The sequence below is a fragment of the Uranotaenia lowii genome, chromosome 2, assembly GCF_029784155.1.
Source record: "Uranotaenia lowii strain MFRU-FL chromosome 2, ASM2978415v1, whole genome shotgun sequence".
Classification (NCBI taxonomy): domain Eukaryota; kingdom Metazoa; phylum Arthropoda; class Insecta; order Diptera; family Culicidae; genus Uranotaenia; species Uranotaenia lowii.
Window position 1 is genome coordinate 383065946 of NC_073692.1, and position 18808 is coordinate 383084753.

Sequence of the window (18808 nt, forward strand, 5' to 3'; positions counted from 1 at the left end):
TTATTATAAAACTTTTCAAAAACTGTAAAAACTTCTCTGTTAATTTTAATTTTTTCCTTTCAATACAAGCGTAATAAGATTCAACTTAGCCCCTTTTTATTGAGGTGTATACTTATATTTAGACATCGAAACAAATGAGTTGACAAATTGGGGCTGTCATAACGTGTGGGCTGTTGAAATTTCCGAGATTAAATCCTGCGGGACGTGTTCCTTTTTCGGATTTCCGACGACACGAAGAATCCTACCCAGAGCGGAAGTTGAGCGTTTATGACGAACATATGTTCGTTCAGTCATAAGCATACATATAAAAGTATACACCACATTGGGTAAAAACCTGGAGGGACAATTTTCACAAACGAAGTGAAAATGTGTAATGGTCGTAAAATTTTCACCACATTTGTCAGCTGGTTTTGGTTTTCGGTTTTGGTTTTTTTTGGGTGGTGAAGTGGAACATGTGTGACTTTTTAGTGTAGTTGGTAATTTCGAAAGTTACAGCTTTCGTTGCTAAGAGGAGGAAATTCCTCCTCGAGCGGCAATAACTTGGGCACTTTACTCTCGCTCGGTTAATGATACTTTGGGCTTCTTTTGCTTGAAAATTTCTTCCTTCAACAGGTTGTGATAATGGCTACACCATCATGGGGAATTGCAACTTTTTACCGGAGTCGAAAATTCAGCCCCCCCACCCAGAGTTGGTCCTCTTTAATGGGACTTTGATGGTACTCGGTTAAAACACCATAGAACATTAAAAATTCAATCGTTTTCCAGCCATTCTCTCGCAACAAGCCACGTGTTGCTTTTCGAGGGACTGTGCTCGTTTTTTCTGTTAGCAGAACATTTTTGGGTGCTACTTACTCGTGCAATAAAAAAACTTTGGGTTAACTTTTAATCAGTTCGCTTGCCGCTGAGTCGCTTTCAAAATCTACCATCTAATAATCCAGATCGGCGAATTTCCAACTCCAACTCAAACGAGTTCAGAGAAAGTTTCGACATCTACAACTGTTGGTTTTGGAAAAAATATAGACTGAGCCAACGGTTTCCCTACAAAAACAATTGACTGAGGAAATTGGCCTAATCAATATCAAAGGTTTTGGGTTGCATTTTCGAAATTCCCAATATCGATAAAAAAATTTATTAGGAGAAGGTGATATTATTTCGATCTGAAAAGGATAGACGTTTAAAAACATTGATCCTAAACTCAACAAACAGACTGATTTTAAACTATTTTGTTGAATTGAAATAATGAAAAAAATACAAAAAAAAACCTTGGTTAAGAATTCGGATTCAGGAACGACGATAAGAAAAGTGAAAATTCATAATAAGTTTAAGGATTTAAGCTTTAAAAAAACCATCAATTTAAAACACTGTACAGATTCAGAGATTCAAATGAGTCGTCATTTGGAATCACAAGTAAATAGGTTGATGAAAATGAAAGATGCATAATAAGAATATTGAACTTTATTCTGAAATTTCCAAATTTGCTTCAAATTATTCAGATCATTCAATACTTAAAAATAAATAAAGAAATTCAAATATGTTTAATATGTAAATTCAATAAAATTATCAATATAAATAATATTTCAACAATCCTTGGATTGAACGATAAAAAGTATAAGTTGAATATTTGCATGAAGACCACAGTCTTCATACAAATGGAAAGGAAGGGGGCACTCATACGAGGTTTATGTAAAAACACGAGATCAAGAAAAAGAAACCATATTTAATGTGAGAGCATGATTGCATACGAAAAATATTTCTTCAATGATTCAAGGCCTTCACTTTTCTTACTTTGGGGAGACGTGATGGAGTTTTTGTGCAAAGCTCGAGAAATTTAAAACAATGATTGAAATTTAGTTTAAAATCAGGTTTTGAAAGTGACAAAAAATGTATTTATGAGAATAAGAAAAATTTATTTTCTTATTACTATTTTAATCTCATATTGCAGCACTCATTTTAAAGTGGTTGCATCTGAATGATGTTGAAACTTATTTCAAATGATGAACAAATAAATCAAAATATTAAAATTTCTCCAAAATATCATTAATTTTTGGAAGGTGTAGCGAAGCACACCGGATCAGCTAGTACTCTTATAAAACTTATTTCAGTAAATTATACTGGGAACTTTTTAAACATATTTTTTATTTTAGAAATGAACCATTCTTCGAATGAAAATACAAGGCAAAAAAGGATAATTTTTACCAACTATTTTCTTAAACGACTTCACTGTTAAATAGCTACAAAACAAAAGAATGTTATGTATGAACCATTTTTTAAATTAATATTTTTCCATTCTTCTCGAATGAATAGTTAAAAAAGAGAAGTTTTGACTTAAAAATACTAGGGCTTTTGGCACAGAAAAAAATATCAGTTGTACTGGACATGTATCCTCCATTTTTTTTATTATTCAAAATAAACTATTATAAAATTTGGTGGGAGTTCAATAAGCAGAATGAACAAATCTTTCAAACAGTTAATACTAATTGCACTCATATTTTTGCTGCATCAAAAACAATCTCGGACCAGATTACCAAAAAAGGGTCTTTAATAAATTTTATAATTAGATCATTAATTTTTACGGCTTTATCGGTGAATTTTGATATTCTCTTTGTGAGAACATTTGAAGATTTTGAAAACACAACACAATAGTTGGTAAATAAGCAATAAGAAATGGTTCTATGACTAAATATTTGATGCCCCTCCCTTATTCCAGTGGGGAGATAGAATGATGAGAGGGAAGGAGAAAAGGAACCTTTTAGAATTTTTAGCTTAACTGGAAAACTAATCAAGCATATGGAACCAAATTTGATATGGGAAGAAATTGGAATACGAGAAATGTTTCTATGATATTTTCAGAACCTTCTGTTTCTACAGTGGGAAAAAATTAAGAGGAAAGTTACACATTTTTACATTGCTCGAGAACTTATCCAGCGAGTGGAACCAATGCTTGGTAGGGTATTCGAGAATGAGTTTCTATGAATATTTAGTACTGATGCTTCCTTCCAGTGCGGTAGTGATAGGAAGGAGAGAGGGGGTTCCTTTACAATTTTTGCATAACTTTAGAGCTACAATTCTTTCGCATAAATCAAAAAGTTACCTAACAAATGGAACCAAATATGACATGAAATCGGAATGATTATTTGAAACACCACTCTTCTTCCAGGGAGTACACAAGAAGTAGCTAGGGGGCCCAATACAATTTTGTTGGTCTAATTGGAGAAGTTATTAAGAAAATAGAATCAAATTTGACATGGGAAGGTATTTAAATACGAGATATTTTTGTTTTTGTTTTATGAATGTTACAGACCCTTCTGTCTTGCAGCGTGGAAAAAGGAGGGAAGCAGGGGGTTGTATGGCTTAAGAACTTTTCAACCAAAGGAACCAAAAATACCTAAAATATCAGGGTTTTTTATTACGAAAAAATGGGATCTTTTCAGCAGTTGCAGATCGAAAGGAGAAAGGGGGGCTTCCATACTTGTTTTTCGGCATAAATTGAGTACTTATTATGCAAGAGCCAATATAATATGAGAGAGATTGTTTGTGTATGTTCAATTTGAGAAACTCATTTTGATCTCGAAAACTTATCAGAAAAATGGAACGAGATGTGACGTTATTCTATATGTATAATAAATCGTGAGCCCTTCCGTCCCTTGGAAGAAAGAAAAGGGTGAGGAATACATCACCTCAGTATGGGGCAGTTCCATACAATATGGCGGTAAAAAGTATGATTAGGTGTTTTGGACTATTTCGTAATTTTCGAAAATTTTGTATGAAAATTACTTTTTTAACTAACTTAAAATAAATTCATACTAAAAAAAAAATAACTTTTAAAGTAGGATGCTTGGTGTTATTTTAAACTTTTTAATTCTTTTGAAAACCGGGTTTTAGACTAATTGATCATTAGATGATAAATATCGTCAATACATTTCAAAGTTTCATGAAATTCAAGAGAAAAATGTGTAAAATTGTTGATCAATCGTGGTAAACATTTTTTTTTTTTTTGACAAACCAACATAAACTTGGTTGAATTTATACTCATTAATGGGTAAAAATTACCAATTTCTATGATATTAACAGCTTTATTTGACTATGACTCAAAAAACGGTGCTCTCGGGTGCCTGGAATCTCTTTCACTTGGCAAGTCGTAAAAAATTTTTTAATAAAAATAATAAATCATGATTTAAACCCATAATTTCAAAGTCTTCAACAAGTAATTTTGAATATATAATTTAGCTGAAAATTACAAATTTTACTTTAAATTCTCGATTGTTTTGTCTGTTCTTAAGAAAAAAAAAATGATTTTTTTTTTAAATAATCAGCAGGTTTTCAATTATGGAATTAATTCCATAAAAATTAATTTTTTTCTAATTAAAACCTAGATCTCCTTAGAATTTTTAGGACCTTAAACTAGATCTTGATGGTGAAAAGAGTATGGAGAAACGCGGGGCTTTTTTTGGCAAGGCTTTAAAGTTTTTGATTTTTGAAAAAAAATGTTGTTAACTCATTATTATCATTGATCAATTTATTGTGCTAAAATTTTGAATGGTTCAAATCATAGCATTTAATATAAGCTTTCATATGGTGTACTTTGAATTTAAGAAAAAAATGTTTTTCATAGAAATAAATGTGATTAAAATTTTTTCATTCTTCGTATACATTTTTCAATTTTTCAAAGACTGATGTCTGTGGGGCGTACAGTATCCAAAATAATGAGTTGAAAAACTGGGAAAATCTTAGTCAAATCTTAAGTTATAGCTTATAACTAAAAAATAAAAAAAAGCGATCCGATAAAGTTCAGTTTTTGACTTTTTTCCGTCTAAAAGAACCCCATAGTGCACGTGTCAAACATATATTTCGGCATAATTGAAGAACCTATGTGAAGCTTATATAAACAGATCAAAAATTGCAAATCTTTTAAAACAAATTTAGAGATCAAGTTTCAGAAAATAAGATTAAATCAACTTTGTAGTGCAATCCTTAACTCCAGTTGAAGCTCTCATTTCAAACCGTTTGCTTAAGAATTTTTTTAAAGATTAATTTAAAATGATGCCAACAAAACAAAATTGAACAATTTCCTAAAATTTCATTAATTTATGGAAGGTGTAGCAAAGCACACCGTGCCAGCTAGTCTATATCTATATATATAAAAATGAATTTCTGTCTGTCTGTCTGTCTGTCTGTCTGTCTGCTCCCTATAGACTCGAAAACTACTGAACCGATTTGCGTGAAACAGCACGTGCTTGTCCGATTGGGAAGCATGTGCTTTACCAATCCATCGGGTTGGATGTATGGGTGAACGTAATTGCGCCTCTCGCTATTACTTCTCTCAGAAATTCAATTGATGTGGGACAAAGGGTCTAGAACGCACCTTTGAAGCTTTCCATAAAATATGCTCTTGGCTCATTTTCAACATCTTTCAATTTTCTTCTATTAAGCATCTGCTTTGTCTATCCGTCATTTAATTTCAATCTTTAATTCTTCTATCAAGAATTTTCGTAGTATCAAGTTCACCGCTATGCCATTAAACTTTCATAAAAATAATAATCAACGGTGACTATTCGTTAAAAAGAATAAGTTAGATTGTTTGCGTACGATTATTTGAGACCCTCCTTTTTAGGGTGAAGCTTAAGGAAACAGATTAAAATTTTCAGATCTTTAACACAAATTTATAGATCAAGATTCAGAATATTAGTTTATGTTATCTTTGTGTTGCAATTCGAAACTCCAGGTGCAGCTCTCACTTTATAGCGGTTGCTTATGAATTATGTCATAATACAATAAAAATTTGAATAATTTTTGAAAATATCATTTTATTGTGAAATGTGTAGCAAAGCACATCGGGTCAGCTAGTATGTATATAAAATTGAATTTTTGTCTACCTGTCTGTCAGTCTAATCTTTACAGACTCAGAAGCTACTGAACCAATCATCGTGAAATTTGGAATCTGAGAGTATAAAGGCCGGAGATGGTTTTTATAATAGTTACAAATCCCTCCGACTTAAGGGAGGGGGAGCTCCTACACAAAATTATCATAAAAGATGACACAATCCCTACAATTTCAAGAAATTTCTTTCAAATTTTGCTACAAAACCAAATTTATATATTATAAGATGATTTATAATATTGGTAATTAAGTTTTGATATTTTCAGTTGATTAATTGTATTGAAAATCCCTTATTTTTGCTGAAAAGAGAGTGAGTCCCATATAAAATCCATATAAAAGTGACAAAGCTCGTACAATTTCCAAGCTATTTTGATCAAATTTGGCATACATCCATACATTATAGTTATAAGCAGAGGCGAATCTACCAAGCAAGCCTCTCTAGTAAAATAAAATAAATTAAAATAGTTATAAAATGATTTGAAATATTATAAGGCGTTAAAGGGAAGGGACTCCTATACAATTTTTTGCTTAGCTCAAAAACTTACAAAATACGTGTAACCAAGTTTGACATTGAAAGGAATTGAGGTAAGAGAAATGTTTCTATGATGCTTTGAAATCCCTCTTTCTTTCCACTGGGGGTTCAATATCAAATTCTTCTATTACCTCCCCCCTCCCCCCTCCCCCTTGGATTTTACTGACAAACTCGAAGGGAAGAAAACAATGATTCATGTATTATGTTGAAAATTCGATAAAATAAAAAATAAAAAAATTGAACATTTTAAAGAGAGAAAAACGAATTGTGGAATATTGGAATTGATTTTGTTTATTCTCGATTTTTTAAATTTGGATACAAATTTTCGATTTCTCGGAATAGCATTCAATTTTGTGGTCTGCAAGTTTTTATAAAATTCATTCCATTTTTTTTAAATGATCACAAACACACCGAAAGGGGAGATTAATTCAGCATGAGATGATTTCAAAGTAGTCGAAGATTCCTTTGAATTCAGCTACAGTATTTGAAAGACCCAAATACTAGTATTTCACTAGCTACTTGCTAGCATCCTCAGTGGGTTATCGATAACCCACTGAGGATGCTAGCAAGTAGCTAGTGAAATACTAGTATTTGGGTCTTTCAAATACTGTAGCTGAATTCAAAGGAATCTTCGACTACTTTGAAATCATAGTTTCATTCAGCTAAGAGGTTCTTCAAACCTTTGATTATTAGTCAGCATGAGAGTATTTTTGATTTGAAGATTTTTTATTTTTTTTTTTTGAGACCGCTCCCTTTTTCCAATAGGTAACTTGAAAACTTATCATGCAAATTGAACCAAATTGAGCAGTGGACGATGTTTCAGTACAAAATATTTTACTATAATCATTTGAGTGATATCCATTTCTCCTTTCACTGGGGCTACAGGAAAAGGGGAGGGGGGATCCTATACTATTGTTGGCTTAACACTAGAACTTATTGAGCAAATGGGAAAAAATTTTGGAAGGGAGAGTACTTAGATACAAGAAATATTTCTATGGGAATTTGGTTCCGATCACGGGATAGATAGGTGCCCATAATTTTTTCGTTTATCTCGAGAACTTTTCAGATTAATGGAACCAACATCCTACACAAAATTATCATAAAAGATGACACAATCCCTACAATTTCAAGAAATTTCTTTCAAATTTTGCTACAAAACCAAATTTATATATTATAAGATGATTTATAATATTGGTAATTAAGTTTTGATATTTTCAGTTGATTAATTGTATTGAAAATCCCTTATTTTTGCTGAAAAGAGAGTGAGTCCCATATAAAATCCATATAAAAGTGACAAAGCTCGTACAATTTCCAAGCTATTTTGATCAAATTTGGCATACATCCATACATTATAGTTATAAGCAGAGGCGAATCTACCAAGCAAGCCTCTCTAGTAAAATAAAATAAATTAAAATAGTTATAAAATGATTTGAAATATTATAAGGCGTTAAAGGGAAGGGACTCCTATACAATTTTTTGCTTAGCTCAAAAACTTACAAAATACGTGTAACCAAGTTTGACATTGAAAGGAATTGAGGTAAGAGAAATGTTTCTATGATGCTTTGAAATCCCTCTTTCTTTCCACTGGGGGTTCAATATCAAATTCTTCTATTACCTCCCCCCTCCCCCCTCCCCCTTGGATTTTACTGACAAACTCGAAGGGAAGAAAACAATGATTCATGTATTATGTTGAAAATTCGATAAAATAAAAAATAAAAAAATTGAACATTTTAAAGAGAGAAAAACGAATTGTGGAATATTGGAATTGATTTTGTTTATTCTCGATTTTTTAAATTTGGATACAAATTTTCGATTTCTCGGAATAGCATTCAATTTTGTGGTCTGCAAGTTTTTATAAAATTCATTCCATTTTTTTTAAATGATCACAAACACACCGAAAGGGGAGATTAATTCAGCATGAGATGATTTCAAAGTAGTCGAAGATTCCTTTGAATTCAGCTACAGTATTTGAAAGACCCAAATACTAGTATTTCACTAGCTACTTGCTAGCATCCTCAGTGGGTTATCGATAACCCACTGAGGATGCTAGCAAGTAGCTAGTGAAATACTAGTATTTGGGTCTTTCAAATACTGTAGCTGAATTCAAAGGAATCTTCGACTACTTTGAAATCATAGTTTCATTCAGCTAAGAGGTTCTTCAAACCTTTGATTATTAGTCAGCATGAGAGTATTTTTGATTTGAAGATTTTTTATTTTTTTTTTTTGAGACCGCTCCCTTTTTCCAATAGGTAACTTGAAAACTTATCATGCAAATTGAACCAAATTGAGCAGTGGACGATGTTTCAGTACAAAATATTTTACTATAATCATTTGAGTGATATCCATTTCTCCTTTCACTGGGGCTACAGGAAAAGGGGAGGGGGGATCCTATACTATTGTTGGCTTAACACTAGAACTTATTGAGCAAATGGGAAAAAATTTTGGAAGGGAGAGTACTTAGATACAAGAAATATTTCTATGGGAATTTGGTTCCGATCACGGGATAGATAGGTGCCCATAATTTTTTCGTTTATCTCGAGAACTTTTCAGATTAATGGAACCAACATCCTACACAAAATTATCATAAAAGATGACACAATCCCTACAATTTCAAGAAATTTCTTTCAAATTTTGCTACAAAACCAAATTTATATATTATAAGATGATTTATAATATTGGTAATTAAGTTTTGATATTTTCAGTTGATTAATTGTATTGAAAATCCCTTATTTTTGCTGAAAAGAGAGTGAGTCCCATATAAAATCCATATAAAAGTGACAAAGCTCGTACAATTTCCAAGCTATTTTGATCAAATTTGGCATACATCCATACATTATAGTTATAAGCAGAGGCGAATCTACCAAGCAAGCCTCTCTAGTAAAATAAAATAAATTAAAATAGTTATAAAATGATTTGAAATATTATAAGGCGTTAAAGGGAAGGGACTCCTATACAATTTTTTGCTTAGCTCAAAAACTTACAAAATACGTGTAACCAAGTTTGACATTGAAAGGAATTGAGGTAAGAGAAATGTTTCTATGATGCTTTGAAATCCCTCTTTCTTTCCACTGGGGGTTCAATATCAAATTCTTCTATTACCTCCCCCCTCCCCCCTCCCCCTTGGATTTTACTGACAAACTCGAAGGGAGGAAAACAATGATTCATGTATTATGTTGAAAATTCGATAAAATAAAAAATAAAAAAATTGAACATTTTAAAGAGAGAAAAACGAATTGTGGAATATTGGAATTGATTTTGTTTATTCTCGATTTTTTAAATTTGGATACAAATTTTCGATTTCTCGGAATAGCATTCAATTTTGTGGTCTGCAAGTTTTTATAAAATTCATTCCATTTTTTTTAAATGATCACAAACACACCGAAAGGGGAGATTAATTCAGCATGAGATGATTTCAAAGTAGTCGAAGATTCCTTTGAATTCAGCTACAGTATTTGAAAGACCCAAATACTAGTATTTCACTAGCTACTTGCTAGCATCCTCAGTGGGTTATCGATAACCCACTGAGGATGCTAGCAAGTAGCTAGTGAAATACTAGTATTTGGGTCTTTCAAATACTGTAGCTGAATTCAAAGGAATCTTCGACTACTTTGAAATCATAGTTTCATTCAGCTAAGAGGTTCTTCAAACCTTTGATTATTAGTCAGCATGAGAGTATTTTTGATTTGAAGATTTTTTATTTTTTTTTTTTGAGACCGCTCCCTTTTTCCAATAGGTAACTTGAAAACTTATCATGCAAATTGAACCAAATTGAGCAGTGGACGATGTTTCAGTACAAAATATTTTACTATAATCATTTGAGTGATATCCATTTCTCCTTTCACTGGGGCTACAGGAAAAGGGGAGGGGGGATCCTATACTATTGTTGGCTTAACACTAGAACTTATTGAGCAAATGGGAAAAAATTTTGGAAGGGAGAGTACTTAGATACAAGAAATATTTCTATGGGAATTTGGTTCCGATCACGGGATAGATAGGTGCCCATAATTTTTTCGTTTATCTCGAGAACTTTTCAGATTAATGGAACCAACATTTATAAGGGAGAGTATAATATAATAAAGAGTAGATAATAGGGTATAATTGAGCGGTTTCTCGAAAACTGAAGAATATTTCAACATAAAAAATACTCGAATGTATAGAAAACAGATGCCTACTCATGTGAATGTATTTCTTTTACATAAATTCGATGTAATATTCAATTTAATAACTATTTTCCTAACTACTTCCGATGGAGGGGGGGGATATAGGGGGAGGCGAGTTCCGTAAAAACATTTTGCAAAACTTGAGAACTTATCGAACAAATGTAACCAAATTTGACACGATTTTTTTCCCAAAATATGATTAGTTTTGGAAGGTGTCGTAAAGCACACCGGGTCAGCTAAGTTAAACATTACATAAACGCGGATACTCAAAAGAGCAAAAAAACCCAAACTTAAAATTTGTAGGAAGATTTAACATTTGTTAAATTGCTATGATTTTTTGAAGTCATGATAAAACCAAATTATTTATTCGACTACACAATATTGTATTACTCAAGACAGCTTTATTCGACCTTTAATCAAATAAGATGATGCCACCATGATGTTTACAATATGACCTTCGATTGGAATTTTGATTTAAAGTGAATATTTTCTTTAAGTTTTATCTTCAATAAGTTTGAATAGCATACGTTAAAGCTGTGTCAAAAAACAATTTGTACAACATAATCAAGCAAAAGAAAATCCAAAGATTAATGTCTAAAGATTCGTTTGATAAGCCAACAACAATTCGCTCATGTAAACTTTCAAGTTCAACTTCTTCTGAATTAATGAATAAAAATTCAACCCTTCAACGAATTTTGTAGAAACCCTTTTTATTGAACTAAGATCCAATTCCTTTTGCATTTTTATTACTGGTAAGTATAGGTATAAGATTTTGGCTACATCACTGTAGTATCGTCGTCTCATTACTCCTATTATGACCTTCTGATATATTTCGTTTGAAAACATATAATTTTGAAATTTTATTATTTAATACTCATTGTGATTTGATAACAAAAATCACAAACCTCAAAGTTTATATTCTTCAAAACATGTTGATCTGAAATGAGGACCAGAAATGCAATAGGTAGTTGTTTCAGAATTGGACTTCGGGATACTAAAAAAATTGGATCGGGATAAATGTTCATAACACATATCAATCTATTAAAATTTTTTGAAATTTTCATTTTTCTGAAGACAATGCTCGATGAGAAAAAAGGTTTTAAAGCCAAGCCACAAAGAAATTCATTATTTTCCTTCGTAGATGGACCAAATCTATGGAAATATGTTTTTTTTTAGTAAAAATGTCAGGAAAATCGATTGGACATAGTTTCAATTCATAGTTCGCCGCACGAGCTTATAAGCAGTGATAAAGTACCTTTTTGACCCCAAATTAACAAAAAAATTTAATTCAAAACTTATTTTATTCTGAATTAATTGAAAAAATTTAGGGGAATAGTAAGAAAAAATAGCCATAGCTCCAGTATACAATGCGCAAGGAGGCTTAAACAGCCTTTGATTTTATTCCTCGGAAAACCCACATATGATAGGTCTCACTGGATTCAAAATGTTCAAGTATGAAAATGCTTTTTCCTGAATTTATTTTAAAAAAAATGTAGGGGAATTGAGGGTCAACACAGCCATAGCTAGATTCTACGATACGTGCTTTTGCTCAAACAGCCTTTATTCGATTTCGTGGAGATCTTGGAGAAAATCACACAATGGTTCGAAATTTTTAAGTCCGAAATTACTTTTTTCAAAATTAATTAAATTTTTCAATTTCAGGAAATTCAGAGTTAAATCAGTCAAAACTCCATTTTTCGAACCGTAGCTCAAACAGCTTGCATTTGATTCCGCGGAAAAATCACACAAGATAACAAAATTTGTCAAGTCCAAATCAGTGTTTTTCTGGATTGTTAACAAAATATAGGGGAATAAGTGGTTAAAAAAAACACTATATCTCCGTTCGTAAGCTCGTGTGGCGTCTGAAACTATATAAAATCTATTCTCCGAACGTTTTTACTAAAGGAAAGTATATTTTAAAACATTTGTTTGATTCATGTAGGAAGAATGATATTGAATTTCTTCGCATTTTATACACATTTTTCAGATCATCATGGATTTCAAAAAGGCTCAAATGTGGTCCATAGTATACTGTATCCAAAGTTGACACTCATTGCTCCGAAAACTTAACAGTCTTATTGACACAATATTTCGGCTTACTTTGTAACATTCTTCTTCCGGTTCTGTTAACCGAGACTAACAGGTATTTCAGTCGCCACAGAAAGATTAAAGTCACTATACGAAGCGTCTCAACATTTGATCGTTCTGCTACGCGATTCAATGCTTAAAAATAAGATTCTTACCACTGACCTGTGTCAATGTGTTACATATTACATACTATATATTTCTGATATTGCTAATTTAGTTGAATTTTTACAGAAATTTTCGGCCTTGATTCATAAACATGAAAGGCATCGTTCATATAATATTTTTATTTTATAAAATAAATCATATCATGATCTTCAACCATAAAACTTCACATTTCAGGTACAAAATTGAATTACTGCTTTGCTCAAAATGACCTTCAATATCATTTCTCCATAAATTGAATTGTCGACCCACAAGAAGGGAACAGTGTGACAGCGAGCTACCATTTAAGCTTTGATATCTTCCGGTTTCATCTCTTGAAAACGCGGGCGGGACTCGTAAAACATTTTCCCAGGAAGCAACAATAAACATTAAAACTAATCCTTCCGTTTCCTGTTCTTTTTTCTTCCTCTCCCCGCGCAGGTTTATGCTCGTGTTGGTGTGTCTGATATTTAGCGTACTCTCGACGATAGACGAGTACAGTAAGTTCGCGAACGAGACCTTATTCTGGATGGAGATCTGCCTGGTGGTGTTCTTCGGCGTCGAATACCTGGTGCGTCTCTGGTCGGCCGGATGTCGCTCCAAGTACATGGGATTCTGCGGCCGGCTCCGCTTCATCCGGAAGCCGATCTGTATTATAGGTGAGTAGTGAGTGGGCGGAAGTTGTATTAGCATTAGTTGAGTGAGTGGGTGGCCGGGTGAGAAGCAAGTGTCCGGCTAAGGTTGAGTGGATTCGGCTGCCTATCAAAGCGACGTTAAGTAGCTTTGAAGATGCTATATTGAGTCGTGTCAGAAGATTTTTGGAATATTAATAACCATGCTTAAAAGATAATCCTTTTACAACCAATAAAATCCGCTGTTATTTAAAGGCTTAGGAATGAAGATCTAATCGAAGCATTTTTCAAAACGTTTCAATAAATTTCAAACCTTTCTAAGTCTTTTTGGGGAAAATTTCAGAAAAATCTAGAAAAGATAGGAAAATTCTCATCAACTTTTCAAAGAAGCAGAAGCCTTTCATAGAAACTAATTGTGTTGAAAAAGTGATACTGAAGATTTCCAGTTCATCAATTTTCACCAACATTGTGTGCCACAACATCAATGAAAGAAAGGAAGGTTTTTGTCACTTGAACGAACTAACTTCTCATCACAGCAAAGTGGGAAAACTGCGTAGAACTGAAATCCTAATCCGGGTGTCCGGTCAAGAAGAATGTTTTTTTTCTCACTTTTATGGTGTTGTTGCTACTTCAGAAACAAAGAGAAACTCGATCCGAAATAATCTCCGGCCGGTTATGCTTCAAAGACTGGCAAAAAAAAGATGGCCACACTTTTACTTGCTTACTGCTGCTGGTTTCGTCCTTCAGAAACAGGAGGATCATACCGAGAGGATAATTTTTTTGTTTCGTAAAAGTTGGCACCTGGTCCGAAGAAGTCCCCCAGGCGGAAAGCTTCCGATGATGTTTTTGTATGAAAACTCCCCAAAAAAAACTCCCACGGATGATGGGACGAAAACTTTGATAATGATTACCATGTTTCTGGTGTTGTTTTTTTTTATGTTTTCTTGTGGCTGTTTTTGTACATTGACAGAAAATGAATATGATTCGAACATTTCAAAGTTACTTGTTGTTGACAGTTACGTATCAGACAGAACGAGTTTGTTGATCTAAGATAATGTTGGAAAAGGATCATTTTCTGAAAACGAAACTTATATAGAACTAAATCCCCAGGTATTCTCCTTGTTTTTTACATGCAGAAAAACGTTTCCGAGAAAAGTTTTTTTTTGTAATAAAGTCATTTCTTATATCAAAACTAAAATCTTTCAATTCTTTTCCCACTATTTACTGCTTTATTTTGAAATGAAGGATTTTATTTTCTTTTCCAAAATTTGAATTGAATTTTCTCAAGTTTAATTTCGATATCCGATTTTCAGTAACAAATTTAAACATATGTTCTAAATCTCATTTACCTAGATGTCAAAAAAATAAATACAGAATGACAAAAATGACGAAAATGACAAAAATGACAAAAATGACAAAAATGGCAAAAATAACAAAAATGATAAAAATGACAAAAATGACAAAAATGACAAAAATGACAAAAATGACAAAAATGACAAAAATGACAAAAATGACAAAAATGACAAAAATGACAAAAATGACAAAAATGACAAAAATGACAAAAATTACCTTTCTTACAAAAATGACAAAAATGACAAAAATGACAAAAATTACCTTTATTACAAAAATTACCTTTATTACAAAAATGACAAAAATGACAAAAATGACAAAAATGACAAAAATGACAAAAATGACAAAAATGACAAAAATGACAAAAATGACAAAAATGACAAAAATGACAAAAATGACAAAAATGACAAAAATGACAAAAATGACAAAAATGACAAAAATGACAAAAATGACAAAAATGACAAAAATGACAAAAATGACAAAAATGACAAAAATGACAAAAATGACAAAAATGACAAAAATGACAAAAATGACAAAAATGACAAAAATGACAAAAATGACAAAAATGACAAAAATGACAAAAATGACAAAAATGACAAAAATGACAAAAATGACAAAACTGACAAAACTGACAAAACTGACAAAACTGACAAAAATGACAAAAATGACAAAAATGACAAAAATGACAAAAATGACAAAAATGACAAAAATGACAAAAATGACAAAAATGACAAAAATGACAAAAATGACAAAAATGACAAAAATGACAAAAATGACAAAAATGACAAAAATGACAAAAATGACAAAAATGACAAAAATGACAAAAATGACAAAAATGACAAAAATGACAAAAATGACAAAAATGACAAAAATGACAAAAATGACAAAAATGACAAAAATGACAAAAATGACAAAAATGACAAAAATGACAAAAATGACAAAAATGACAAAAATGACAAAAATGACAAAAATGACAAAAATGACAAAAATGACAAAAATGACAAAAATGACAAAAATGACAAAAATGACAAAAATGACAAAAATGACAAAAATGACAAAAATGACAAAAATGACAAAAATGACAAAAATGACAAAAATGACAAAAATGACAAAAATGACAAAAATGACAAAAATGACAAAAATGACAAAAATGACAAAAATGACAAAAATGACAAAAATGACAAAAATGACAAAAATGACAAAAATGACAAAAATGACAAAAATTACCTTTCTTACAAAAATGACAAAAATGACAAAAATGACAAAAATGACAAAAATTACCTTTATTACAAAAATGACAAAAATGACAAAAATGACAAAAATGACAAAAATGACAAAAATGACAAAAATGACAAAAATGACAAAAATGACAAAAATGACAAAAATGACAAAAATGACAAAAATGACAAAAATGACAAAAATGACAAAAATGACAAAAATGACAAAAATGACAAAAATGACAAAAATGACAAAAATGACAAAAATGACAAAAATGACAAAAATGACAAAAATGACAAAAATGACAAAAATGACAAAAATGACAAAAATGACAAAAATGACAAAAATGACAAAAATGACAAAAATGACAAAAATGACAAAAATGACAAAAATGACAAAAATGACAAAAATGACAAAAATGACAAAAATGACAAAAATGACAAAAATGACAAAAATGACAAAAATGACAAAAATGACAAAAATGACAAAAATGACAAAAATGACAAAAATGACAAAAATGACAAAAATGACAAAAATGACAAAAATGACAAAAATGACAAAAATGACAAAAATGACAAAAATGACAAAAATGACAAAAATGACAAAAATGACAAAAATGACAAAAATGACAAAAATGACAAAAATGACAAAAATGACAAAAATGACAAAAATGACAAAAATGACAAAAATGACAAAAATGACAAAAATGACAAAAATGACAAAAATGACAAAAATGACAAAAATGACAAAAATGACAAAAATGACAAAAATGACAAAAATGACAAAAATGACAAAAATGACAAAAATGACAAAAATGACAAAAATGACAAAAATGACAAAAATGACAAAAATGACAAAAATGACAAAAATGACAAAAATGACAAAAATGACAAAAATGACAAAAATGACAAAAATGACAAAAATGACAAAAATGACAAAAATGACAAAAATGACAAAAATGACAAAAATGACAAAAATGACAAAAATGACAAAAATGACAAAAATGACAAAAATGACAAAAATGACAAAAATGACAAAAATGACAAAAATGACAAAAATGACAAAAATGACAAAAATGACAAAAATGACAAAAATTACCTTTCTTACAAAAATGACAAAAATGACAAAAATGACAAAAATTACCTTTATTACAAAAATGACAAAAATGACAAAAATGACAAAAATGACAAAAATGACAAAACTGACAAAACTGACAAAAATGACAAAAATGACAAAAATGACAAAAATGACAAAAATGACAAAAATGACAAAAATGACAAAAATGACAAAAATGACAATAGTGACAAAAGTGACAAAAATGACAAAAATGACAAAAATGACAAAAATGACAAAAATGACAAAAATGACAAAAATGACAAAAATGACAAAAATGACAAAAATGGCAAAAATGACAAAAATGACAAAAATGACAAAAATGACAAAAATGACAAAAATGACAAAAATGACAAAAATGACAAAAATGACAAAAATGACAAAAATGACAAAAATGACAAAAATGACAAAAATGACAAAAATGACAAAAATGACAAAAATGACAAAAATGACAAAAATGACAAAAATGACAAAAATGACAAAAATGACAAAAATGACAAAAATGACAAAAATGACAAAAATGACAAAAATGACAAAAATGACAAAAATGACAAAAATGACAAAAATGACAAAAATGACAAAAATGACAAAAATGACAAAAATGACAAAAATGACAAAAATTACCTTTCTTACAAAAATGACAAAAATGACAAAAATGACAAAAATTACCTTTATTACAAAAATGACAAAAATGACAAAAATGACAAAAATGACAAAAATGACAAAAATGACAAAAATGACAAAAATGACAAAAATGACAAAAATGACAAAAATGACAAAAATTACAAAAAATGACAAAAAATGACAAAAATGACAAAAATGACGAAAATGACAAAAATGACAAAAATGACAAAAATGACAAAAATGACAAAAATGACAAAAATGACAAAAATGACAAAAATGACAAAAATGACAAAAATGACAAAAATGACAAAAATGACAAAAATGACAAAAATGACAAAAATGACAAAAATGACAAAAATGACAAAAATGACAAAAATGACAAAAATGACAAAAATGACAAAAATGACAAAAATGACAAAAATGACAAAAATGACAAAAATGACAAAAATGACAAAAATGACAAAAATGACAAAAATGACAAAAATGACAAAAATGACAAAAATGACAAAAATGACAAAAATGACAAAAATGACAAAAATGACAAAAATGACAAAAAATTACAAAAATGACAAAAATGACAAAAATGACAAAAATGACAAAAATGACAAAAATGACAAAAATGACAAAAATGACAAAAATGACAAAAATGACAAAAATGACAAAAATGACAAAAATGACAAAAATGACAAAACTGACAAAACTGACAAAAATGACAAAAATGACAAAAATGACAAAAATGACAAAAATGACAAAAATGACAAAAATGACAAAAATGACAAAAATGACAAAAATGACAAAAATGACAAAAATGACAAAAATGACAAAAATGACAAAAATGACAAAAATGACAAAAATGACAAAAATGACAAAAATGACAAAAATGACAAAAATGACAAAAATGACAAAAATGACAAAAATGACAAAAATGACAAAAATGACAAAAATGACAAAAATGACAAAAATGACAAAAATTACCTTTCTTACTGTTTTGGAACATCATAAATTATGTGCTATAAAGCAAGAGCCACCCTAGCGACTGAGCATAAAAGAGAGTTCTCTCCTGAGAACTCAC

General features: G+C 30.4%; 1 protein-coding gene across 1 annotated transcript in view; it reads left to right on the forward strand.

Moving 5' to 3' along the window:
* LOC129743239 (potassium voltage-gated channel subfamily KQT member 1-like) overlaps positions 1–18808 on the forward strand; it is a 207650-nt gene that overhangs the window by 70997 nt on the left and 117845 nt on the right. Inside the window, exon 4 of the mRNA XM_055735216.1 lies at positions 13241–13458. Within this exon, the coding sequence (XP_055591191.1) occupies positions 13241–13458 (218 nt within the window). The remainder of the gene's footprint in view (positions 1–13240; positions 13459–18808) is intronic.